Genomic DNA, 25,719 nt, shown 5'->3' with positions numbered 1-25,719 from the left:
AGATCATCAAGTCCAGCCCCCTGCACCAGGGGCAGGAAGTATATCCAAGTCAACCCGGATCACTACCCTGTCCTCAGGTGTGTCGTTGTAATTCCTTCTATGGGTTATGGCTCTTGCTGTTGTGGGGAGGAACTGCTATGAGTTTGGCAGCCCCAGATCCCTTTGAAAAAAATCAGTAGCCTTAAGTCACAAGATGTTTGGGGTTGTATTTTGGACTGGCAGCACTAGGGAACAGAGGCTGAGTATGGAAGGCAGCTTTAGACTCCCTCTTTCTTGGTGTTGTGGGCAATCCTTCGATTCAAGAATGATCTCTGCCATGGCTCATGGATGGGTCTTGAGGTGCCTTAAGGGTCTAATCCTTGAGAGAGAGCTGCAGCTGCAGAAGTTGCAGGTCTTTCTGCAGTGGGGGTAAGCCATAGCCTAGGATTTCTCTCCTTTTCCTTCCTTCACTTTCTCTTCTCTGCTTCGTGGGTGAGACGCTCACTTGGTTGAGGTGGCAGCACCATTAGAGTCGATTGGCAGCCAGGTCCTCCCAAGTCTTGCATAGGCATGCGTTTTCTTGAGATCTGGCTTCAGTATGTCCTCATAGCATTTCTTCTGGTCACCGCTGGATTTCAGGCCCTTACCATGCTGGATTTAGGCTTAAACTACTCAAGATACAGTTTAGGGCCTCACAATATCAGGCTGGACCCGATGATCTGCTGGACCCTTCCAGCCCATAACAATCTATGAATCTATGAATGAATATGAGCGGCCTCTAAATAAGAAAAAACCCAACCCTGACTCACTATCAAGTTTTATAAAAGATAAAGGAGATATGGGAAAATGACTCTCTATGGACATTTTCATTCTAATATGACAAAAATATACATACATTGGATTATTTTTATCATATGGGGCCTCTTAAGCTGGACAGAGTCTAGGGCCTCAGCATGTCATAACCTGGCACCAGGCCCTTACTAAGCATCAGTTTTGGGAGCCAAGAGTCGGGCATCCATCCGCACGCGATCTTGGGTCCAGCGACTCAGTGCTGGCAACGCAAATCTCTTCCATAAACATAATGCCATTTGGATTAGGTTGCTAGGAGCATTATTGGGATTGCTCGCCTATTTGCCTTGCAGGCATTCAAACCCATCTGTGCTGCACAGGGCCCGATCCTCTGCAGTGCCAGGCACCCAGCCCAGGTTTCGTCTTTCCACCTGACAGGGTCCAGCTAATCTGTGCAGCTTCAGCATGACCTTTCCCTGCTGCTTGCTCTCTCTGAGCAGGCAGGTTGAAGTCGCTTCCTTTCTGACTCCTGCTTGCCTGCAGCCATCCACCCCCTTCCTTGGGTAAATGTGATCTCTTTGATTAGACCGGCTCAATAGTTGGAAAAATTGGTCTGTGTGTGGGGTGAATGCCACTAAGAAAGGGGATTTATGGCTTTGCATCCCCTCCTGCCTTGCTTGGTTTCTGCTCCTCCCAAAGGTCTGGGTCCCAGCGCTGCATCCCTTGCAGGGAGATGCCGGGTGCCCCTTGCAAACGTCCTGCCCCCAGGCTGCAGCTGCTTCCTGGAAGAGCTCCACCAGGAAGAGCTGCCGCAAACTGACACGTGGACTTTGTGTTGCACAAAATCCCCTGCGGATCGCTGCCATGGGACTTCCCTCCGCTGCCCGCCGCCTGCCCGCCTCGGCCTGACCCCCCGCCTGTTGCTCCGGGGACTTCTCCAGCCTTCACGCCAGCATCCCCCTGGGCAGCATCCTTGTGCTGCAGCAGCCAGCCAGCCGAGCCTGCCACTCAAGAACCAGCTACAGATCTTTGAATGGCCTCAAGTGGCAGCAAAAATGCTCTCCAGGTGTACAGCGCTTTGCACCACTGCCAACCCCAGCAGCCTGGGAAGCCTCCCTATCAGGAAGGCATGAGAAAAGATGGGACTGCGGATTGCTACTGGTCCAGGTAAGATGCGAGGCTTCGGCGGGGTTTTCTTTTTGGGACGCCGCGAAGTTTTGGCAAGTGGAGAGTCCATCCCCCGAGCTCGAGGGGTTTGGTGGGGAGCTGGACGTGCCAGCGGGAGCGTGTAAAAGGGAGGGGAAGAGAAGCTTGCTATGAAGAATTGTTTGAGTTGGTCTGATAATGTCCTTAGACTGACACGGCTACAACCTACGCCCCTGAAAAGGAGGGTGGCAGACAAGGTTCTTTGGGTAAATGTGATCTCTTTGATTAGACTGACTAAAGAGTTGGAAAATTTGGTCTTTGCAAGCTTTCGGGCACAAACGCCCTTCTTCAGGCATAGGGAGAGTCATTTTGGAGGGGAGGGTGTCACTTTGTACAGAGGGGCTAGGAGGGAGGGTGCTGGCTTGCTTCTCAGCAGACCTATGCGCTGCTCTTTGCTTTGCCACAGCCTTTCTATGCGACCTTGGGCAAGTCACTTATTCACTCTGTGCCTCAGTTCTCCCACTATACGGTGGAGATGCTAGTGCTGCCTATCCCCCTGGGTTGTCAGAAGACTTATCCTAACCCAGCTGGTGAGCTCCTCTAGGCCTGTGGTGATGGGTCTAAGATGGACACAAGCTTCCACTGCTATTTCAATCAGGCAGTATTTTAATAGTAAAGATAGTGCCAAACTACTTGACAGACAAAGATCCATCATGACTCAACTCTTTGCATTGTACATGTAACTGTTGCATTTTCTATGTTTAGTTTGCCCTGCATGTCATTTAAGCCATTACGAGCTTTTTAATAAAATGTCTTAGTAATTATATTTACGCTGACAGTAGTAACTGATTAAGATTGAATGCAGACAGCACAATAGTTGTTCCTCCAATTAAAAAAAAAAAGAAGAGTAACTTAAAAGAAAAAAGTAAACAGCTGTTTCCTGCCCCCAGCCGTGTATCCATGCTGAATGTCCTCAGTGGGGTGTCAACTGTAAGTGTCTAAAGCTAGACCCCTCTAAGAAAATCGTGTTTTAGAAAGGTATCACTGCTCAGTATTAATTAGCAGGGGCTTCTGCTGCACCGGTAGTTTTCGTTCAAACCCGAGTTGATTTGGGAAGCATTACACATATCCCTGGTAGTTTTGTATTCTGCTCCACGTGTACATAATATTGAACAACTGGCTCAAATATTGTGAAAGAGCCTAGTTGTATAAGTCTTGTGCCACGTGGATGTTGTATGCTTTCTATCACAAGAGGTACCAGCTTCCTGATTGCCATCTCTAGATGTGCTCAAAAGACTCCTGCTGCCACTGCTACTCATTTATCTTGTCTGGGACTCTGTAACTAATAATCCGGGCCTGGGTAATGAAGCAAAAATGAATGTTTTTAACAACAGTAATGTATATACATTCAGGGCGCTCTTGTGGTCTGAGCACAGTTTTAGGAGGCAAAGCAATACCGTATTCTAACGTCTAATGACAAAGTGACTTTCCCTGCGGTGTGAGTCCAGTTAACTTTTTGCAGCTGTTCCAGTGACTTAGCTGATTGCTGTGAGAAGTAGTTGGTTAACAGTGAAATGCTTGGGACTGATGACAGCTATGCCTAATTGGCAGATGCCTTGCAAAACTGAAATCTCCTGATGGTCGGAATTTGTATTCTTATTTCAGAAAGATGTGTGATTCTTAGTAAACAATGAATGCACAAGCGTCGGTGCATCCGGGGGAAGAGAGGTGGCTCGTCTCCTGCGCTGTGAAGAGCAGCTGAATCTAAAACCTTCCCTACCCCACACAGTACAACGGTGCCGTTCACTCACTAAAGTCCTTGAGCCCAGAGATGTTGGGAAATCTGCAGGTGTCAGGCAGCTAAATACATTTGAAAATCTGGTTTGATGAGTCTAGGTTTTTGGTTGGTTGGTTTGAGTCTGGTTATTTAATGAGTTTTTGATCAGCCCCCTGAGAGAGCAACTAAGAGAACAGAAATAATCTGGAGAACTTAGTTGATTGTTTTCAGTCAAAATCAGGAGGGAAAAAAAACCTATCGATGAAAAGTTTCCAACAGCTTTTACTGAACGCTCTTCTTCCCCAAGAAGATCTTGGCCCAGTTGTGCCAGGCACTGTGGCTAAGTACAGTAAAAAAGACCAAGGTTCAATCTCCACAGGTTAGTCTAAGCCAGGGACGGGCAATTATTTCAGGCAGAGGGCCGCTTACTGGGTTTTGGCAAGGCATTGATGGCCGCATGACAGGCAGCCAGGGGCAGATAAATATTAACTTTTAAAACTTTTTAGGGGCCCTGTGGGCTGGATAGAATGACCTGGCAAGGCACCTCTGGCCCGCAGGCCGCCTTTTGCCCACCCCTGGGGTAAGCGGTGTAGATTGACCCCATAAGCAAGTGAACAGACATTCACTTTTGATTCAGGAAATGCAGCCACATGCCTGCAGAGGCCCAGGCCAGAAGCTGGGGGGTGTTAGAGCAGGCACCTTGGGCCCAGGCTAGCCCATCCACCCTGGGGGGAACAGGGGTTGCAGGGAAGGTGCAAAGCATCCTGGGATGCTGGGTAACTGTGAGTTAACTTGAATTTGGAGGAGATCTTGGACAGAAGTTCAATAAACCGATTTAACCTAAATCAGTGAAGTCTGACATTACATCCGTCCAGGTTTATCTTAAACCAGTTTGGGCCATTTTTTGAAAGTGGTTTACATGCACTGAACTTAGTTGTATTACAGATTTGTACTGGTTTCCAGTCACTTATACCGGGTTTTGTGCAATGTCTGTCCCTACGTGTACACGCACCGATATGTCACCTGCCTCAGAGAGCTCACCTTTGAAGCAAAGAAGACAAGAGCCGGACAGAAAACAGGCAGGCAGCAAAGGGAAGTCTCTTGGCTGTCCGTGGCAGGTCCCTGTAGTGGGATCTGGCGGTGCTCTGCACAAATGGGGGCTGTCAAATGTGTTGTACACAGGTTTTAAAATAAGAGATATAAACAAGCCAACACCACGCTGCGGATTGAACGCCTCGCCCAAATGAATGAGTTTCCGTCACAGAGATAAGGATTATGAATTGAGGAAAGTGACATAGATTTTCTTTTCAGACCGAAACAAAAGACATGCCAGGCATCTACCCAAAACCTTCCTGCAGCTCAAGTGCAGGGAGAGAGATAACCACTTATCTTTGCAGCTTTGGGTTTTTTTCCCTGTCTTTGTCCTCCTCTTCATGCTGCTGCTTTTGTTTGCCATTTCTTCAGTGTATTTTTTACCTCCCTTCCACAGTTCTCCTTGTGCATTTTGTCCTACTTCTCCAGCTGCCCTTCCCAAACTTTCAGGTAACTTTCCAGTGCTTCCCTTACCCCGGCCCTTCCTTCTCTTCTCAGCAATAACACTGACAAATGCTGCTTGGTTCTTAGCGCTGGAAAAAAAAAGACTCCACAGTCCCATGTTGCAATGGCCCACATGGACCATTACTTTGGTGATGAATCTCTTGAGTGCAAATCCAGTGTGTGTGGCTTCACCAAGCAACCTTCCCAGGGGCTAAGACTTGGGTTTATGCTTCCTGCTACTGTAACCCCTTGTTAGGAAAACAAGCAGCAATTGTCTAAGGTGGCTGGCCATGGAGATGAAGGAGCCTGTTCTTAGTTTTGATGTCTAAATACCACCCTTTGTCCTCCTAAAATGATATGCACGTACACAACCCTGGCTCCAGCAGCAATTGCAGTCTCGTGATAGCTTGACCTCCCTCTAGTCCATTTGAAAAGTGGCCTGAAATGGCTGTAAACAGGCAGAATTGCAAAGGGAGGGAAAGGAATACGGCCAAGTGAAGAGAAATAAAGTTGAGCAAATATTTGCTCGGTGTCAGCTACTGGAGAAATTCCTCCAGCATGAAAACATGTTGAAAATAGAAGGGGCACTCTGCTGCTGGCTTTCTCTGGACTCGAATGAAACACTGGTAATTTTTGCCCTGGGAAGCTCTGAGTCATCCTAAGGAATCGATAAGCACCTCCATTGGCTGATACAAACATTGAGAGCCGGGTTTGCTTTCACCTAAAGTATTTGGCTTGTTGGGAAAGGACTGGACACTTCCAAGCTGCGCTGCTACCAGCCTGAGAGCTGGGACTGCTTTACAGGAGACGCGGAGCGCAAGTCTGTGTTACAGGGAGATGGGGATGGGGATGGGGATCTGGCTGCTGGAGTCGGCAAACCAAATCAGCATCGGGGCGGGTAACAGCTGCTCCATCATCGGTGCGTCTGAATGTCGGCTAGAGCTTGAGCAACTGGATGCTGCTTTCCACCGAATGAATTTCCTTTCCGTATACATGTGCCCCTGATGATGCCCCGAAGTGAGTGCTGAAGCTGTGGCATTTTATTTCACATTTGGGATCGCCCTGCAATTTTGAGGGGTTAAGCTTTCACCCAGGCAAGGCTTGCTTGACTTGCATCTAGTTCCTTTCCGGAGCAGATACATTTCCCCTCATTTTCTGCTGAAGTCAGAGATTGAAGACACTTCAGGATCTGGCCCTGCTGCCTGCCGATCACTCCTAGCACCTCCCTGACTGCTACAGAGAGCAAGGGATTGAAGAGTCAACAGAGCATGGGGCAGGGAGTCAAAAACTGAGGATTCGTTCCCACTTGGCCACGTAGTGACTTGCCAAAGTCACTTTTAGATCTGTTTTTTTGGGACTTCTCTACAACACGTACACTATGTTGGCTTATCAAATGAGGGAGACTTACTAATACCTGTCAAGCACCTTTGGCTTATCAGATGAACAATGTGACGGCCATACACAGATTTTTTCAAATGAATGATGACATAAGGTTTTTGTGTGTCCCCATAAAGCCAGCAGAGATTTCCTATAACAAGCTGGCCTGTCGCTGTTCTGAACTGGGCAGAGCATTGACTCATCTGCCGCTACTATGATAACTATAATTAGGAGAAAATGCGTTGGCAATGCTCTTTCCTCTGATGTAAGCACATCCCTGTCCTTGCAGGGTGCTTCAGATGGGTGTGGGCAGTGAGTGATAGATTATAGTTGGCACTCCATATTTTATGGTGGTGGATTTTCTGGCTGGAGAGGTTACTTAACAAGCAAGTACTGTTCTGGAGTCATCTTTGTATTCCTCCCCTGGATTTGTGCCTCTGTCTATGGCTATATACTTAAAAAAAAAAAAATCAAAATAAATAGGGGTAAACAGAATAACCATAAAAAATATTCTGGTCTTGTGAGCTAATCTGCCCTTTCTTTATTTTAAAAGAGTTTAAAACAAACTCAGCAGAAACTGTTCATTGAACTCGGTCTAAAATCCAGACAGAAAGGGAAGTGTGGAAAAAAGAGACCTGTATTATTCAGTATTTCTATTACAATACAGCTTGCAGGCAGCCAGCAGGTGTTGTGGTTCCACTGGGCCAGGCCATCCACAGACACCCAGGAAGAGAGAGCTCTTGTCCCTAAAAACATATCATTGAAATGGAAAAGAAAGAAAAGTTCATTTACATTCATCAGAAACAGAGGTTTTTAGTGGCTTGCCCAAAGACACACCAGGAGTTTTTTTATAGAGCTGGGGATTAAACCAGTACCTCCCAAACCAGTACCCAGACCACAACACCATCCTTCTTCACTCTTCTGTTTTCCTTTCTTCTTCCATCTGCACCTGCAATGCTGTAGGACTGTCGGGCAGGTTACCTGTGCAGTGTTACATGCATGAATCAAGGGTAAGACAGGCAGACAGAGGAAGCTGAGTCACTGGTAATAAGAGGGCTGCCCTCCATGTACCTTGTTGTTGCTATTTAATTGCAGAACCAGACTGAAGAGGGAAGGTTGTAAGCCAGCTCCTCGGCCTGCTGAGCATCACATACCTATTCCCTGCCTACATCTGGGTCTGATTTGCCAATGACTTGTACAGCCATTTGCATCAGTGCAAAGTAGGTGTAAGGTGCTCTAACAAGCTTTGCACGCATGGGATAAGCCCTTACTTCTCTCTGAGCCTGACCCAAAGCCAGGGAAGCCTCAGGAGGCCTGTCCATTGGCTTCTTTGAATTGTGAACTGGCTACTAACACCTAACCCCACGTGCATCTTCCACCTGTGCTCTCAGTAAAGTGCAAGGACCTTGTGCTTCCACAATGCAAAGACTTAAGAGTTCAACAGCACGTAGCAATATTATAAAGAATAACTTAGCACTCTGGGAATGATTCTCCTGTGCCTTACACCTCACACAGCTTCACAGAATTGAAGATCAGAAGAAACTACGAGATCGTCTGATCTACCCTCCTGTAAAGCACAGACCACTTATGTTGTATGCGGTTACATCCATACTGAGCCCAGTAACTTGGGTTGGACTATAGCCAGTCCTCAGGAGACTTAACTGTTGTATGTCCAAAGGCCAGCAATGGCAGGAAAATGGTTAGGAGAGATACATAAGAGGCACTTGCTTCTATGCAAACAGGGGGAAATCCCTACTGAATACGACTGGTGGCATTTTGCTGCCTTGCGATGATGGTACAAGATGAAGTCAGGTCCATTTTCTCTTAAGGAAGAACCAGTCAAACTAGGATCTTTTCATCATGTGGTCCATAAAGTAGCTTGTTTTTAAAATCACTATGTTTTGTAGCCCCAGCCTCAATATCCTGCCTCTTATGGTCAGACCCAATGGTTCAAACCTGCATTTGGACTAGTTTCCCTAATAGCTTTTGTAGCGCTAAAGCAGATCTAGGTCAGAGTAGCTTCTCTCAGAGATTTCTGATGTAGCACCAGGTGGTTTTATTTGCAAGTTAATAAAAGATTGTGGTTGGCTTGGGGAGAAAATGCAGCTTTCACTGCTGCCTTGTCTCCTTCTAACATCAGCTTTGAAAAGTGCTTAAAAAGCCTTTGTCACTGTTGCGGTTAGTTAAGTCAGTAAGGCAGGCTGCAAGTTGGTTAACAGGCAAGGCCATGTAACTTTGCAGTTTGTGTGTGTGTGTGTGTGTGTGTGAGCGCATGCATGCATGTGTGTGCACATGTGCATACGTGTGCATGTGTGTGTGTAGGGAGAAAGCTTCCAAAACACAGGGTGAAAGACTGCCAATAACTCCTGCTAAAACTTGGCATGGAGCTCCTCACCCGCCCTTTCAGGAAACAAATCATCAATTATATTTCCAGAGGGTACAAGAGTCTGGCATGTTTTACTGTTCTTTTTTTTCCTGTCTTTCTATAACAGGGCTCTTTAGCAAATTTGTAAATGGGTTGGTTCTGTTTTGGGATAACTAGACTCTCATATCTACTGAGATTTGTTCTCATATCTATTGGAAGAAAAATAAAACATTCTTTTTTAATAAGAAAGCTGGACAAAGTCATTTTGAATAGAGAAAGCTGACATGTTTATGAGGTTGGAAAGCATGATGGCTTAATGCCCAGGTATGATATATTCGTAATATTTGTTACACATCTGTACACTGTCCAGTCCCTGGGGTGGGGCCCCTGGCTCTGGGTACTATCCTAAGAATAAATAATGATTAATTCTCCATCCTGTAAGACATTCACTTCCTTTTCAGTTTACAGCACAGAGAGTGACCCAGGCTGAAGTCAGTGGGCTACACCAAAGCACAGGGATCCAACCCACATGTTGCACATTTCACAACTGGGCCCTACATTTGTAGGGAGAGCTTTGTCTTTGCTGCAGAATTATTCTTCAGAAGCAAAGACATCATTTCCAATCTACTCCTAAATCCAGACCAAAGCCTGCACAGAGCCCAGTTCACCTCATCAATGGGGCTGGTATTCTTAATATAAAAACTAATAATAACATGTTAACCAAGTCCTACCCCTGTGTGTCCTGGCCTGTTTCTTCCTCCCTCTGGATTGATCAGCCCACACCCTGTGCATCTCTCTCACTAGGAAGTTCTTTCCACCTCCTTTCTAGTTGGGTGGTGTAATAAGGTACCTACTTATGCAAGTAAGCCTGAATTACTGCTCCCTTTCTCAGCTAAATCTCAACACATTGCCAGGACAGGGTACCGCAGGCCTGCTGCCTTGGCATGCAAAATTTTCATTTATCTTTTAAATTTTAAGAAGAACAGTTTCTAATAGTATCAACTGTGGAAACAACCAATGAACTGCTGCATGCTCAAATTCACAGACCACAACCTGAGCTAATTCATCTCTCAAATGCTGTGATCCTTGCTATGGAAACACTTAAACAAGGGATTCCTCCCACTATTGGATTTAGGTTAAGGCAGGTGCTTTGAGCATCAGTGGCAGAGTGTGAAGCTGCCATTGCTGTGACCTTTAGCTCTTTGAAAATAGACCTGTCTGACTTGCAAAGGCATGCAACAAAACCTGCCTGACCTGTGTATCTGCATTGTGAAGCAGGAATTGTCATCCGGTCAACTTTAAGGTTCATTTATTTCCCTGTCTCTCTCTTGATCCTTGCAGGCCTGAATCTCGAACCTGGACTGTGATGTTACTGCTGGGGACTTGCCTCCTGTACTGTGCCAGGGTGACCATGCCCATCTGTGCCGTGGCCATGAGCAGTCACTTTGAGTGGGACAAGAAGCAGTCTGGCATCGTCCTGAGTAGCTTCTTCTGGGGCTACTGCTTGACTCAGATTGTAGGCGGGCACCTCAGTGATCGGTACTGGAAATTTCTCATCTATTATCCCTTGCTCAGGGCTTTCAATAAAAACTCTTGGCAAGTGCTTATTGTGTCTACCCCCCCTTCCCTTCTGTCTAACCCCTTGCATTGTGTCTTACCCTTCCCTATCTTAATCTTATCACTAGCCCCTTGGAGGGGAAGAGGGCTGAAAAAAGAACTCCAAAGTGCACTGACCACATCTAGTCCACCAAATTACAGCCCCTGTCAGAGGACTCAAGCACAACACAGCTGCCTGCAGAACTAGAAGCAGTGTAACCACATCTGTATGGTGCTTTTAGCAGGCTAATGCTGGGGGGGTTGTGAGCTAACTGGGCCTGTCGCTCAGTGCTGCTGCTTACCTTGCTTATTGTGCCCTGTGGACATAGCTATGCTGCTTCTGGTCCCAGAGGCAGCCTGTGTGGAGCTGCAGGAAAGCTTTTTGGGATGGATCCAAACTCTACCAACTCAGTTGGTGTCCTTCCATTGATTTCAATAGATTCTGGCTGGCTCCCGGGTGGTTTGGATCGCAGCAAACCTTGTTGCATGGTCCACATCCACTGCTCGCAGGTGGTTAAGCATCTCTCCAAAAGTTAAGCACTGGGCTTGCGTAGATAGCAACTTTCAGATGGTTCATAGCCAACCAGAGAAGGCAATGCTCCCTGCCATGCAAGGAAATCTGCTCCGTACCTCCTCTACAGATCTGCTGTCTTCCTCTTCATTGCAGCCCCTCTGACCCTTTCCACCTTTCCACACCCCAAAATTTCTGCACAGCTCCTCACACATCTGTGCTTGTTCACAGCCCCCGGTCATGTCTGGGTGAAGGACGTGATGCATTGTTTGAGCGGGTTAATGACATTAAAAAGAAAAGCCTCAAACCCAGTCAACTGTATGGCGGGGATCCTAGTAATTACCTGCTTGAGTTCCTTCCTGAACTGCAGTATCGTTGAAGAGGAAGGCTTTCCTGTAAATTCGTGTGCAAGAAACGCATGCCTGGAGAAAGCCATTATCTGTGCAGTACCCTGTGCTGTTTCATTATGTTCTCTAATAGAGTCTGCAACCACGGTGTCTGCAAGAAACTAATGTTAACAGACAAGCAGCGCTGATGCTAAGGCAGATGAAACAGTGAATGCTGTCATCCTCTAAGAAAACAGAGCGGGGCCAACGACATGAATATCCACTGCACTGGAGTTTCTTAGCCATGCAGTTGTGACTGCCTCCTCCTTACATTGCTAAATGGATCCTGGCTGGGGGTGGGAATCTCTGCCCTGCTTGTGAGCTGCTGTCTCCTGCTTTAAACTCCACCTTCTCTCCCAGCTGAAGCCATCCTTGTTTCTATCTGATATTGGCTTCTGGGTCCTTTTTGTGCTTCTCATGTGGCCAGGGTCTAGGTTGTAGCCGTGTTGGTCGAAGGACATGGGCAGACAAGGTTCTTTGGGGAAAGCTGATATCTTTTATTAGACCAACTCAAATAGTTGGGAAAATTCTTCATTGCTATTCATTCCTTCCAGGAGGAGCATGCACCGACTGCAGGTATTTCCTCAGCCAGATGAATAGTATTGATACCCAAACGCTTGCAAAGAAGAATTATTCCAACTACTTGAGTTGGTCTAATAAAAGATATCCAGTCTACCCAAAAAACCTTGTCTGCCTATTGTGGCCTGCATTTAGCACCCATGCCGGTGCCCGAGCATCTCTGAGGAAGTGGTTACCCTGGTTCTTGGCTGCTTAGACACTATAAATGAAGAATCATTTGTCCCAAACAGTGCAAGCTGGAATGCTGTCTTTCATCCCAACTGTGCAACTGCTGCTGGAAAGCAAATGGGGATTTCTCCCATTCCCCTGCTCCCACTCTATGTAGTAGGACTTCCCAGCCCTGCACTGGGTGTAATGCCATGTTGCCCTGCTGCATGCTGCCCTAACCCTATTCTGTGCCTGTGTTTCCTCCTCATGTAATGCTTGCCTGTCTTTCAGGATAGGAGGAGAAAAAGTCCTTCTCCTCTCTGCCTTCGCCTGGGGTTTCATCACTGCTATCACCCCGCTGCTCACTTACGTCAGTTCTGCCCACCTGATTTTTATGACTGCCTCCAGATTCCTCATGGGACTTCTGCAAGGTGAGGACGTACGCTGTGCAGATGGGTGCGTCCCAGCCGTCCAGGAGAAGGCTTATGGTGCAGCTCAGTCTACGGGACTGCAAATAACAGTGAAGTGGATGCATGACAGGGCTGGTTAGAGTGACCTTCTGGATCTGCGCTGCCTTCAGCATCTGGGCTGCTAAAAAAAGCAGATTGGTTATCAGATTGACCCCAGGGAAACATTTCCCCATGACTAAGTGTCACTGTGAGAAGCCTTCATGTAGCAGTTGCTGCAGTGTAAACACTTCATTCTGCTTTTTTCTCTCTCAAAATTTCCTCAGGCACCTGCATTTTGGGTGTTTTTAAGAAGCTTTGATCTCGGGGTCATTTTTCTTCTCCTTACTGAAGTAGGTCTTGGAACTACGTAAGCCTATTCATTGCCAATAGGTTAATTTTTGCTGCTTCTTTGCATATAACCTTTTGAGCTTTTGCCTCCACAATGATGGGTGCCTGATACTTCATTAGACATAACCGCTTATAACAAAAATCACACTGTAAAATATGGTTCTGCAGCAAGGGCTATTTCTCCTTACTTATTTTTAACCCCTATTTTTCCATGTCCATTTTTATTATCTTGTAGTCACATGTTTACCAAGGATTCGATTCATCCTGAATAGCATCCCTCCAGTTGGAAATTACCCAGTGGTTTAGCTATCAATACATAAGACAAAATTGGCAACTGTTTTGGAAGGGTTTAAAAGTTTTCCAAGTATTTTTGTCCCTTAAAAAAATGATCAGTTTTGTGGTGCTGAGCAGGGGTGGAAGTCCGGTGATGTGGTTATATCCTGAGATTCAAATCCCAGCACTGCCACAGACACTCTGCATTACTTTTGGCAAGTCACTTCATTACTCTTTCCCTCGGTTCCTCAGCTGTAAAGCGCTGCATGTTCCCACTTCAAAGTTGGCAGGGCAGATGCAGTCATCTGTTCACCGGGCTCAAAAAACGACACCAGTGGAGGTCACCGAATAGGTGGATACAGAGAAAGTCCAAGCTAACTTGTCTGTGGAGCAATGGGCTCAGTGACTTCATTCTGCAGCGTTATTTTGGATAAGCTGCAAACTTTATTGATTTGCCTGGAGCTATGGTTGGGTTCCCGTTGATTTGTTATGAACTTTCCTATGCATGTCTCACTGATGGTTCACTGACACTTTCCTCTCCATTGACACTAGGGGTTTACTTCCCTGCCCTAGCCAGCCTGTTCTCTCAGAAGGTCCGAGAGAGCGAGCGAGCTTTCACGTGCAGCACGGTGGGGACTGGCTCCCAGTTTGGGTAAGTTCCCATGCTCCCTGGCTTTGAGCAGTGAGTGACAAAGTCTGGGGACAGCAGTGCCATTAATTAGTGGGAGCAATAAGTCCAGCCCAAAGTGCAAAGGGAAGCAGTGTGGCCCTTAGGAAGAGCAAGGGATTGGACAGTTTATTATCCTGTGTTTTGTGCGCAGCTTTTCCACTGCCGTGTCCTGTGACCCAAATATGTCATTAAGCTTTTCTGCACCTTATTTCCTTTCTCCACAAAGTGAGGGCAGCAATACTGTCCTACCTTTGCAAAGCATCCTACAACAGATGATCTGGCTTTGACCTGTGCTGAAAAGGGAAGTGTTTGTATTTCGGTGCATGTGGTTAGCATGCATGTAAGAGGTATGTAAGCTGTGTGTAAGATGCTTTGTAGTGTCTCATTGGCAGCTGTTCCAAGGAAGCAAAGAGATTGATGTGCAACTTGTGCAGGTTAACTCTGTTCCATCACTTGAATGAAGCAATGCTGATTTATACCAAGTGAAGATCTCTGGCCCTGAGTATTCAATTAGGAACTTTGGCAGTAGTAAGTGGATGGTCTGTTGGTTGACAGAGTGGCTTTACTAACAGGGCAGCCTCTCCATTCAGACTTGTGGTAGGAAGGATGAGCCAGTGCAACAGTATGATAAGATGAATCGCTCCCAAAGGCTTTATGAATAGCATGCAGTGACCCTCAGCATGCTCTTACTATTGATTCATGGGCTTGGAGTTTGCCCAAAGAGCCCTATAGGGCTCATGATGTGGCTGTCCTTTTCCTTCCAGGACGCTGGTGATCGGTGGGGCAGGGTCCCTCCTTCTGGACTGGTATGGCTGGGAGAGCGTCTTCTATTTCTCCGGGTTCCTCACTTTGCTCTGGGTTTACTGCATGTGCAAATACCTCCTCAATGAAAAAGGTAATCCCCTTGCTATGCTTGCTCATATTGACAAATGTTCATCGCCAGGCTGCACACGATGAATTCTGTCTGTGCATAGGAAAGATATTTCAGACCTATTAAAGCATCCAAAGCCAGCTAATATGTTTTCACATATTCCGCCGATGGTTCCCCTACTACACAATCATATTTTAAGCAGTTATAATATGAAGTGTTTTTAAGCAGTTATAAAATGAAGTGTTTAAAGGTCAAGGGGCCATTGAGCTAATGTGGTGAAGGGACATGTAGCCAGTGGTGCACAGAGATCACATCATACTTGGCTGCCTTCAGTTTTTCAGCCTGAATGACGTGGTCCCCCTTTATGGCAGCCTTTGACGGGAATCTGGAGCAGGGTTTGAATTCAGGCCTCCAGAGTTGTAGCAACCCTTCTGCCATTGCACGCCATGGGTTTCAAGTCTAGAATAAAGTAGATACAGTGCATTTGTGTAGACAATGAATCAGTGTATCTTTGAATTTCTCTCCTGCAGGACTCATCATCCCTTTTGAGTCTTTAGCGAAGGGCCTCTCATTATCCAAACGCACCAAAGTCCCATGGAAGAGGCTGTTTAAAAAGGCCCCTATATGGTAAGTACATGTCCCCGAGGCAGGGGGTGCATTCACTGCGTCCCTCTCTCAGCTTGATGCACAGACTGGTTTTGCTGCCAAGTTGCCGTCATTCATTTCACATGAGCAAGTCTCTATGAGGTGAGGTGTGCACTGAGAGTGTGGTCATTACTCTGAAGGTAACTCCAGAGTAGCTCACCCCTGAAGCTGCTTTGCATTTGCCACACACCCTTACCACAAAGCAACGCAGGTGATGCAAATGCACATGATGCGCTAATAGAGTCAAGTCTCTCTGTGCACTTGGGTGTTACCTGAGGCAGCCTCCTCGTACCGCCAGTCCTTTGTGCGTCGTCACAGCCGGCATGCAGGTGACAGCCACTGCTAGTAAGAAGTCAAGGGCTGTTCGAAGGGCATGGGTGCTGCAGTCTTTGTTTGTGGTGCAGAGAGAAACCACCCTAAAATGCCCTTTTTCATTGTCTCCTTTTTTTTTTTTCAAATAAGCAAACTCTGGAAACATTCAGTGCTTGTAGATTAGGGCTCTGAGTTTTATACTGAGGATCATCCAGCCTGGAAGCGAAGGGGCGGGGGGGTGTTTTGTGTTACTTGTGGCTATTTAATGAAGGCCTAGTACAGGAGTTGGGGAGACTTGTCATATAGGGGGCTCCAATGATAGCTAGGAGATAGGAGGAGGGCCCTTCTAGCCTTACTCCTTCTATGAAACTGAGGACACATGGAGCATACTCCAGGGCTCTGGGAGGGGAACAGAGGACTCACAAAGGAAAGTGAAGCTCTTCATAACATGAAGGCAGTAATTCTCCCTTGCCTGGTCACAGGGTGGTATCCTGCCAGATGCGGCTCTTTTCTAAACCTTGTGTGCCAGCGGTTAAGTACAGACACCATTCTGCTAGCTACATGGAGGTAGTACTCGTTATCTCTGGAAACATCTCCCAAAGCCATTGATAGGTTAATTCATAAGCCAGAGATTGCCTTGAAATATTGGGTCGTTGGGATTCCCTTTTCCCTTCTGTGTGATCTACCGTCTCTAGCGCTGCTTTCTTCCATTATACGTATTTGCAGGGCTGTCATCGTAGCTCAGCTTTCTACCGGCAGCACGTTTTTCACCCTTCTCTCCTGGTTGCCAACCTTCTTTAAGGAAACTTTTCCTGAGTCCAAGGTAAGCAGAAGAGGATCCGCGAGTGCAATACAAACAGAGGTCCGCAGGCTTCTCCACACAGCCACGTTGCTCCCGTTAGGACTGGGAGTCTCTTCACTGATTTCCATGGGCTTTCGAAGAGCCCGCACAAAAATGATCCTCCTGTTCTCCGAACCACTAACACCTGGAGGTCGATAGGGGCATTTTTCCCATCTCGGTTTTCATTTTGATTGGCCCAGTCCTTCTGTTTTGTTCTTTAGAGTTTGCCCAAATTTTATGTGGGCTCCACCTTGCCCCAGGGATCCCTGTAACAAGGAGATAGGTGTTGGGGAGTAACACTCAAGTTTACTACAAATGGAAACCATGGAACCAACCTCCCAAAAAATAGCATCTTTTTCCTTACCCCTGGCTTTCTTTGTGGCCCAGAAGGTCTGCTTGGAGCTGGGGTAGGAGAGTGCCCGTAGGTTTAGATGAGGGAGAAGGATGGTGGCAATAGGTGTTTTGGGGGGGGATCAGGCTGAGAGGAAGGGAAAGTGGGTGAGGTTTTTTTGGAGGGAGGTGGAGTGCTCTCCCCCTCATTTCCCCTGCATGTATCTCTGGATAAATGGTGGCTGCTACATGCCTATACAGCTGATTTTTGCAAGTGAGGGCATTGGCAAGTCTGGAGCATTGGTTTGATACGTGTCAGGGTGCATAGAAGTTTGCACCTCCCGCACATCCCTGCTCCTCTAGGTCCTGACACATGGGCCCTCATACCTACTGGATCCCATTGCAGGCCCCCATCCATAGCGCTTAGCTATGCAAATACACGGATAGCCCAAAGAAGTGATGCTCCTTGGGCTTTTCATCCCCTTTGGCATCAGCTTGCTGCTCTTATCTCCCTTAGGGACACTTTTCTCACAGGGTTGCACGTGGTCTCTAGGTTACCATGTCCCTGGGAAAAGGATGGCTTTCAAATTGCACAGAGCTCACAGGAGCAAGCAGTTTCAAACAGCCCCAGGCTCCCGTGCTCATGGGGGGCTTTGTAATTGTTGCCAGGCTCGGAGGCGCCTTGATAATAATGATCATTAATAATTAATATGCTCTCTTTTTATCTATAAAGTGCTGAAGCCCAAGGGCTTCTCCAGGCTCAGCGCAAACACTCCCACTGTACTGAAACTGGGGTCTGAGTCTCTTGGGTTAAGAGGTCATATTTCTATGAATAATTTGCCTCGCAGAGATACTCAGATTATCTTCTCTGTGGCAGCCCTGTCACGCATTGCTGTCACTTCCCTTGCCACTTACAAATATCCTTTTAACATTACATGTGCAAGGCACTTTATGGCACGCATGATATTTATATTGCAACCACGTATTGAGCCAGCAAGCCTATTGTTGTAACGAGAGAGCTGCGCACCTCTTACACTGGGTTTGTGTAGCAATAATTTAACCATCTGTTAAGCATCAGTTCCTGGTGCCCTAATGCAAGATGCTGCATATAATGTTCCTGCATCTGGCCATCGCTTCATAAATATTAATAAAATGTGGACACATGTTACTTGAATTTAAAGGGTTGACAAAGGAGGCTTACTGTGGTAAAACTATGTCACCTACTGGCCAAATAGACATGCTGCAGGTGAGCTGGTTTTCTTCCTTTCTATACCTGGTGAATACTGAGCCCACGTCAAGAGAACCCTACAGTTCGGGGCCCATGTTGAACCCAGCGGGTTCTCCAAAGCACTGAAGTGCATTAGGTGCCTAACTCTTATTTTCAGCTCTCAGTGGATATGTCTCTAAGTACCTAAATACCTCTGAACATCTGGCACTTGATTCTGTAGGAGCCTGGGTTTCACTGAAGGCCAATGGGGTTTAGGCTCCTAAGCTACTTAGGTACTTTGATCTCTCCAACTGAGAAAACCTGATACATCTGTGAGTGAAAAACAGCTAACAGCAACAATTCCCAAACAAGACATTTCTTACCGGGCTCAGCACCCTGGCATTAGATGATTTAGTCCCATCCTCTCAGCTTCACAATAGTGCTGCTGATATTACAGAAGCTGAAGGCTGAATTTAGCTGGCACTTCTATTCATCACCCGGGAGGCTGAATCAAGCGTGCAGCCTTGTTTCTCCAGGTATATCGGTTCAGGGCTGCAGGAAACGTTTTTTTTTTACTAGTAGCCTTTACTATTGTCAATAAGTACAGTTATGCCTCTCAATCACTGATATAAAGCCACTCAGTTATAATAATAATAATTATATAAATAGCATTGTAACTGTGCATGGTATGTGATGGGCTTTATCCTGGGGTGCACTGATCTAAAGCCAGTCGGATATAATGATAATTATGTATATAGCATCGTAACTGTGCATGGTATGTGATGGGCTTTATCTTGGGGTGCGTGGACTGGGACAGAGAGTGGGTGGGAAAACATTGTGGCAATGTAGTTTAAAGCTCCTGCGTTAGGTGAGGGCAGGGTGAATTGATATCAAATGAGTTAGCTGCAAACAAGCCCTCCTCTGGTAGCAGGAAACGGCGTTGCTTTTGCAGACCTCTGCTGAGAGAGTCTCTCCTTCCCAGGGCTGGGTGTTTAACGTGGTTCCCTGGCTGGTTGCAATCCCGACAAGTCTGTTCAGCGGGTTCCTCTCTGACCACCTAATCAGTCAGGGTAAGAGACCCTTGGGGTTTTCCCCAGCTCGATGGGAAGAAGTGGGTTTGTTGGAGGGGGAAAGGGACTGGATTTGTTCTCCTGGGAGATACCCAGGTCCCCTGCACCTTTGCAGCTCCTTGTCTTCTCTGGGAGTCGTATGCACCCAGCAGAGAACCAATTCTGCTTCTGTGCATTCATTTTACCATCCACGCCCCTGGCACAAGCACAGAGCTATCTCTGTTAAAGTCTTCTTGACGGGAACGCTACCTTTTCCCTTTCAGGGTACAGAACGATCACTGTTCGGAAGTTCATGCAGGTAAGGAAGCGAAAGCCTGTGAGTGAAACAACCGCTGTCTCTGAGGCTGACATGTAAAATAAGAGAGCTACCAGTGAAAATCAGATTAGATCTCATAGGGGAGCTAGAGTCAATGCTTTGATTGCAGAAAGGATGGTGGGAGATGGGCAGGACGCTCAGTAACGGGCATCAGTGGGAAGGAGAATACAGAGATAGGGCATGGGGTTGTGCTGGGGCTTTGACATGCTATTATGCTTCAGCAGGGCTTGGGGATTTGTGGGTGTTATTGGTGGGGGGTGGGGGGGGTTTCCATAGAGAAAAAAACAACAGCATCTTTTCCCTCTGAGTGACTCTCTTCATTTTGCATGAAGGCAAATGTCAATAGAAGAATGAACAAGACTAAAATCCCCATGTGCGAGGCCCCCGTGTCATGTTAACCCGCTACTCGGCCTGTGTCTCACGAAGTGGCACCTGCCTGAGCAAGCAGGCAGAGGCTTTCCAGGTTGTCTGTAGGCAAAGGCAGCAGACGGTAGAGATGCCCACGGCCACATGCAGTCGCTCTGAAAGTGAGACCAGTCATGCAACACGGCCCTGCGCCTCTGCTGAGACACAGAAGTTGTTAGCCTGGGTGCAGCGCTGTCCTGGGTGTGATGAGCAAGCGCAAGCGTGTAAGACGCTTGGGGGAATGTGGAGGTGTTGAAGTTGGGAGCACTGCTTCAACCTCATCACTGGATGCCCCTTACGCTTCAGAATCGCAAACCTGTCTGCTTCTCATCACAGCACATCCCTTGGATTTTCATTTCTTGTCCCTGCAGGTCATCGGCTCAGGAGTATCGAGCCTTTTTGCCTTATGCCTGGGTCAGACCTCCAGTTTTTGCAAAGCGATAGTATTTGCATCTGCCTCAGTTGGTCTTCAGACCTTTAACCACAGGTAATTCTAGAGCAGCGACACTTAGCTTCTGAAAACTTACGTATCTCTGAATTAATTAGTCTATAAGATGCAGCTCTGCCCAGCCTTCTGCCAGACTTCAGGTTAACATAGCTAACTACCTTTCTTAATTTCTACAGAGAGCTTTTCACAGGAGGCCTTATGGTCCATGGAGAAATTGAGATGCAAAGAGGGAAGTGACTTTTTAAGAGTCACTTTTCTATCCTAAGCAGGTGATTAACCATAGGTACTAACTTCCTTTGGATTTGCCTTTTCTTGTTCTGTTCATATCTAGACTGGGTGCCTGTTTGGGTGCTTTGGTCAATTAGTGCAGTAACAGGATAAAACTCTATGGCCTGAGTTACCCCGGGGCTCAGAGACCTTGAGAATCCATGAAGCTAAGCACCCAACATGGGTGCTGGATATTGGAGTCCAAAGGCCAGGAAGTGAGAGCCTGTGAAGGGAAGCCTGTGTACTTATTTGAGCAGGGAGAAGAGTCCTGGCAAGGTAATGGTGGTGGATTTTAGTAGGCTAAAGATGAACATGTGCAAAAGAAGCTGAGTTTTGCTCTGGTCCTCCTAGAACATCTTCCCAGGTAGCTATGGCCATCTAGTCAGCCCTGCATCACCTGTGCCTTTCCACTCGTACTGAAGCGCTTTGCTGCTTCTTGGCTTGGGTGTTTCCAACAAGCCATCTCTTGGTCCCCACTGGTTCCACCCGCCTTCTCCTTTTCCGGTCATTTATTGGGCATGATTAATGGAGTCTGTGGTGCAGGTGTATATTTGATGTAATAGTTTGATCCTTTGGTGTATAATTGCTCTAATTAGTAACTACAATTGGGGAAAAATAGTTTCAGGGGTGCCAACTGGATTTCCCTGAGCTGGGGATATTATTCAAAGTTTTTTTTTCACAACCCCATTAGCAGAGAGGCAGTTAACCAGGTTAATCTGAAGTCAGGCAGCAGGCAGGGTACATTTTGCACTTTATTCTTATCCCATTACCTGGATTAGAAGTTGTGACCCCTTTGTCCCTGTGGGTTTATTGATTGCTTGCCTCTCCTTCTGTTCCCCTTCATGTAGCAAGTAGCTTGTTTGCCTTGTGGTTTCCCCTAACACCCCCCCGCCCCACATGTCATTTCTCTTGTGTTTCTGAACAGCGGCATTTCTGTCAACGTGCAGGATTTGGCGCCATCCTGCGCTGGCCTGTTGTTTGGTGAGGATGTATTTTGTATGGTTTTTATCCACACAGAAAATACAGGCATGCAGAGAGGGGATCCTTCCCATGGGAAGTGTGTTCACACACACACACACACACACACACACACACACACACACACACACACACAACTGAGGACAACCCAGAGCCTGCACTAGAGTTTCCGGCATGGACAGGGGGCTGAGTTTGGCTATGTTTGCTGACACCCACAGCCAGCTTTGCAGCGGCAGAGCAGCCACTCATTGTGCATATTAAAAAAAGGTTGACAAGGACTGCTTCGCTGGTTTTCTCTGCAAGTGCATGTCCCAGAGGGAGCAAGATTTGGAAGTGGAATAAGGGGTGCATGTGGCCATGGCACAGACCTCTGCTTGTGCTCATTCACATGCTCTCACATGCCCTTCGCCAATGCAGGTCACTATATGCATGCCCTTCAAAGAGCCCAACACTCGAGCACAATCAGGGATCGGATAACTAACAAGGGTTAGTATTTCTAGTGAGCATTTCCAGAGAGAAAATTTTGTCCGAGTCCAAAGCAAAGCCACGGAAGAGGTGCAGACGATGGTAAATGAGCACGTCAGCACCTAGCAAGTATTTCATGCTGAGAAGCAATGCACGTACTTTGATGTGATGCAGTGGTTTCTGGTTCTTCTCCATACAGGTGTTGGAAATACTGGTGGAGCCCTGCTAGGTAAGGGACTTTGTTGAGATTACACCACCCATGGGGACATTTTTTACAGCTGGTGAAGCTGACATGTTGGGGCAAGGATCCATCTTGGAGCTCTCACTTACATCTCCCTTCTCCTCTCTCTCTGCTCAGGTGTGGTTTGTGTGTACTTAGCCGGACATCTCATTGAAACAACTGGCTCTTGGATTTCTGTTTTCAATCTCGTGGCTACGGTTAACATCATTGGACTCTGCACATTCCTGATTTTTGGAGAGGCCCAACGGGTGGACACTGTCTCTGCATACATAGATCTGTAGTCCCTGTCTAGAGGAGCTTAGCAAATGACGGCCATCAAGGAGGTTTCAGAGTGTTGTATCTATTTATCGCAGCTGGGGAAGTGATCCTTTGCCAAAGAAATGATTGTTTCTTTATACAATTTAACAGGAAAAAACAAAACAGAACAGAGAGGTAATATTACGAGCCTGAATGAGACCTATTGGAGGGGAACCCAGCATTAAAGTTTTGCTTTGGGCTCTGCCTGATGGTCTTCAGAGCCTTTTGCCTTTCTATCACCCATGTGAGTTTGACCCATGCCACTGGTGACTGAGGAAAGTAGCTGCTGGCTCATGGTAAATGAGCTGGTAGCTTCAGTCTGGTTCCTAACGTGGCAAAAAGCACCACCCCACTTGGTGTTTAATGGTCCCTTTGGTGACAGAATCAGCCAGGGGAGAAAGAGCCCTTTGAGAGCAAACGGCTGTCATCCAGGACCGAGCGGAGGAGTCTGAACAGAGTGGGAATCACATCCTCCAAGTGTCCGTCCTCGGCTGTTCTGGACCTGAATGAAGGACTTTAGTTTCCAGGGCTGCCAGTCGGTATTTGGCACCAGCACTAAATGAACTTAATGATCCAAAGGACTGGACCTCAGCCCTTAGCTCGCCCTTGTATGCTGAAATATTGCACCATGCACAACAGGGACTGCCAGAGCATACGAGAGAGCGGGTGAAGAGCCAGATTATGGCTTTGTCCATTCAGTGAATTTCCGACACAACGTCCATTGCGGGCAATGGACGCACAAAGTCTTCTTCGAACTGTTTAGCCGTACGCTGTGAGCGTATCTGACGAGCGGGTCCATTCTGTACTATAGATGCATACTATCAAGCGCCTTCTCCTTGATTAAGTGTATTCCCCGTTTGCATTCAGAGTTATTCCAAAGAGACTGAAAAGTGTTTATATGGTAGGGCTTATTTCTGCTTCTGAATCCTTACCAAAGGGAGATAACTAGCCATAGATGCTTTTGAACCTGAATATCTCAATTATTATTATTTATTCTAAATGCCAAAAAGACATTAATCTATTTGATGCATGCAAAGGCAGATTTTGCACACCCGGTTGTGTAGAACGCCTATTAAAAGTCAACAGTGGTTCAGGAAAGAAAGGCTTTAAACACCCTGCAATGTTGCTCTTGTAGGACCTCTGCTACATATGAGAGTTAATGCAAAATCATTAAACCTTTTCTGCACATGCCCCATCCTAAGAGCTTAAAAAGTTGCATTTGTTCATCCTCCGTGTGTGTGTTTTTGAGGTTTGGATGGTGTAGGACCACATCTTCCAAGGCATTTCACTCTGGCTTTCATCTTCAGGTCTCTGTCAGATTAGTTGTTAGTTGGGAAGCTCACAGCTAGGTCTCAGTCTGGTGTAAAACAGCATTGTTTCAGGGTGCAGAAAAGTGACAGTTGATATCAATTGCTGATCTGGCGTTCGCTGTCCCAATTCTGCACTCAAAAAAACCTATGCATGCCAAATCTGCTCATCCAGATTTTTTGCCCCCTCCTTGTGAAATTTCTGCTCAGAACATATTTTACAGCCAAGTTAAATGTCTAAATACAGAGATTGCTAATGAAAATCCTGACAGCACTTTTAACTACAGAGATGTCAATGGGTGCCACTAGTATACTGTGAGCTTTTAGCTATAATGCTGTATCAGCAGATAACGGAGCTGCCATCCAGTGTCATCCCGGCCATTTATAGCATGCTTGTGACTGGGGTTTGAGGCCAGAGAGATGAGCGCTGTCTTTCTTGTGTGTTTTTTTTCTCCCCTCGTGGCAGGCTGCTGATGTACACCAGTTGCCCCATATCCTTGACAGATGAACACTGCTGGGGGTGTTTTAAAACTGGCAGGAAAGTGAAAGGTGATGTGGTGGCTATTAAACAGACCTTGCAGAAGAGACCACAGGGCTGAGTCTTTGAGATCAGACTTTTCTTCTCCGGTCAAGCATTTTGCTAAAAATGAAGCGGGAAATCACAAAATGCACCCATTGTTGCATCCTACGTTCCCAGCCTCGTGGGGCTCTTTGGTGTTTGAGTAGGCCCTGGATGGCAGTATTGTGAAGAGCTTTAAGGAGATCTTCACTTTTATTCAATATATGCTAGCCAGAAATATTGCTGTTCATGGCCAAGACCTCAAATTAGCCTTTTATTGCTTGAGATTCAATATGTAAATCAGGAATGGTGTCAGGTTTGAACTACTTACAGAGAGGGTAGAAGTGGGAGACATGAGAAAGTTTATCATCACATATAACTTTGCAACATTTTAGTTAAACTCATACAAACCCTTGTGTTTCGCTCTTCTTTCAATTCAGTTTAGTTTAAATCGCTTAGGGATGGGCATCACCTAGCTCAATATCCTGGAAGAAGCCTAGTTTAAACTGAAATGAGTCTTCCCCATGCAGCCTTTTGCACATGTTAAACAAGATCAGTGTAAAGCTATGCTTTAATTGCAACCAAGGCACATTTGCATGCGAGCAAACCTGAATTTCCCAAGCTCTGGGAAATTTTCAAGATGAGACCTTAGCAACAAAACCCCAAAACCAAACTAGCACTGCTGGCTGTGCCATCTTTAGTCTTTTCATTGGCAGCTGACATTTTGGTAGGTAATCTTGGATTATCAGTCTGTATAAATATACTGCCCTGGTATATCATATATCTAAAGGGGGTTTGATGCATATATTTCATGCATTTTGGTAAGGTATCGACACCATTTTTACATGGTTGTATTTTTTTTAAACAATCTTGCCAAGTCTTGCTTGTTTGATGTTTTTTGCTGCAGTCAGAAAGACCTATAAATAAAGGAAGCCAGTCAGCTGGACAAAGTCTTGTCTTCACTTGAATACACAGGTTTTGTAAAGATATTTCGGTGATTTTTTCGACCATGTTTGATTCCTCTGCATCATTTCTGCACCTTATGAATTTCAAGCTCCAGCCTCAAACCAGGCATTTGATCCTATAAATATATGCTTTTTACAGAAGGATGCTACAGATGGATTCTCACAAGTCTAACTGGATCCTCATGTCTGAACATTGTTGAGGAATCTTGAATCCTGGAAAGATTTAATTGAGGTAGCAAGGACTTTGTGGGGTAAGGAGAGAAAGAC

The 25,719-nt window shown here is 46.5% G+C and overlaps 1 protein-coding gene across 1 annotated transcript; it reads left to right on the top strand.

Annotated features, from left to right (window-relative positions):
* The first annotated feature begins 1,553 nt into the window (after positions 1–1,553).
* Positions 1,554–25,433, top strand: SLC17A9 (solute carrier family 17 member 9). Its single transcript, XM_019510128.1, has 13 exons — positions 1,554–1,935; positions 10,311–10,508; positions 12,480–12,619; positions 13,811–13,910; positions 14,693–14,823; positions 15,330–15,426; positions 16,483–16,579; positions 19,117–19,204; positions 19,468–19,502; positions 20,297–20,412; positions 21,566–21,621; positions 22,283–22,312; positions 22,442–25,433. The coding sequence occupies exons 1-13, from the start codon at positions 1,802–1,804 to the stop codon at positions 22,603–22,605; spliced, it is 1,386 nt and encodes a 461-aa protein (XP_019365673.1). The 5' UTR covers positions 1,554–1,801; the 3' UTR covers positions 22,606–25,433.
* Positions 25,434–25,719: the final 286 nt, after the last annotated feature.

The sequence above is a fragment of the Gavialis gangeticus genome, unplaced genomic scaffold (genome assembly GCF_001723915.1).
Source record: "Gavialis gangeticus isolate Ggan-Ray unplaced genomic scaffold, GavGan_comp1, whole genome shotgun sequence".
NCBI lineage: Eukaryota > Metazoa > Chordata > Crocodylia > Gavialidae > Gavialis > Gavialis gangeticus.
Note: the sequence above shows the minus strand (reverse complement) of the source record. Positions and strands in the feature narration are given on the sequence as shown.

Bases quoted from the DNA above. Each gene is read 5' to 3' on its own strand.
- SLC17A9 (XM_019510128.1), top strand. From the start codon at position 1,802: ATGGCCTCAAGTGGCAGCAAAAATGCTCTCCAGGTGTACAGCGCTTTG. The intron at 15,427-16,482 runs GTAAGTACATGT...ACGTATTTGCAG, and splicing joins TTTAAAAAGGCCCCTATATG to GGCTGTCATCGTAGCTCAGC. The intron at 16,580-19,116 runs GTAAGCAGAAGA...TCTCCTTCCCAG, and splicing joins AAACTTTTCCTGAGTCCAAG to GGCTGGGTGTTTAACGTGGT.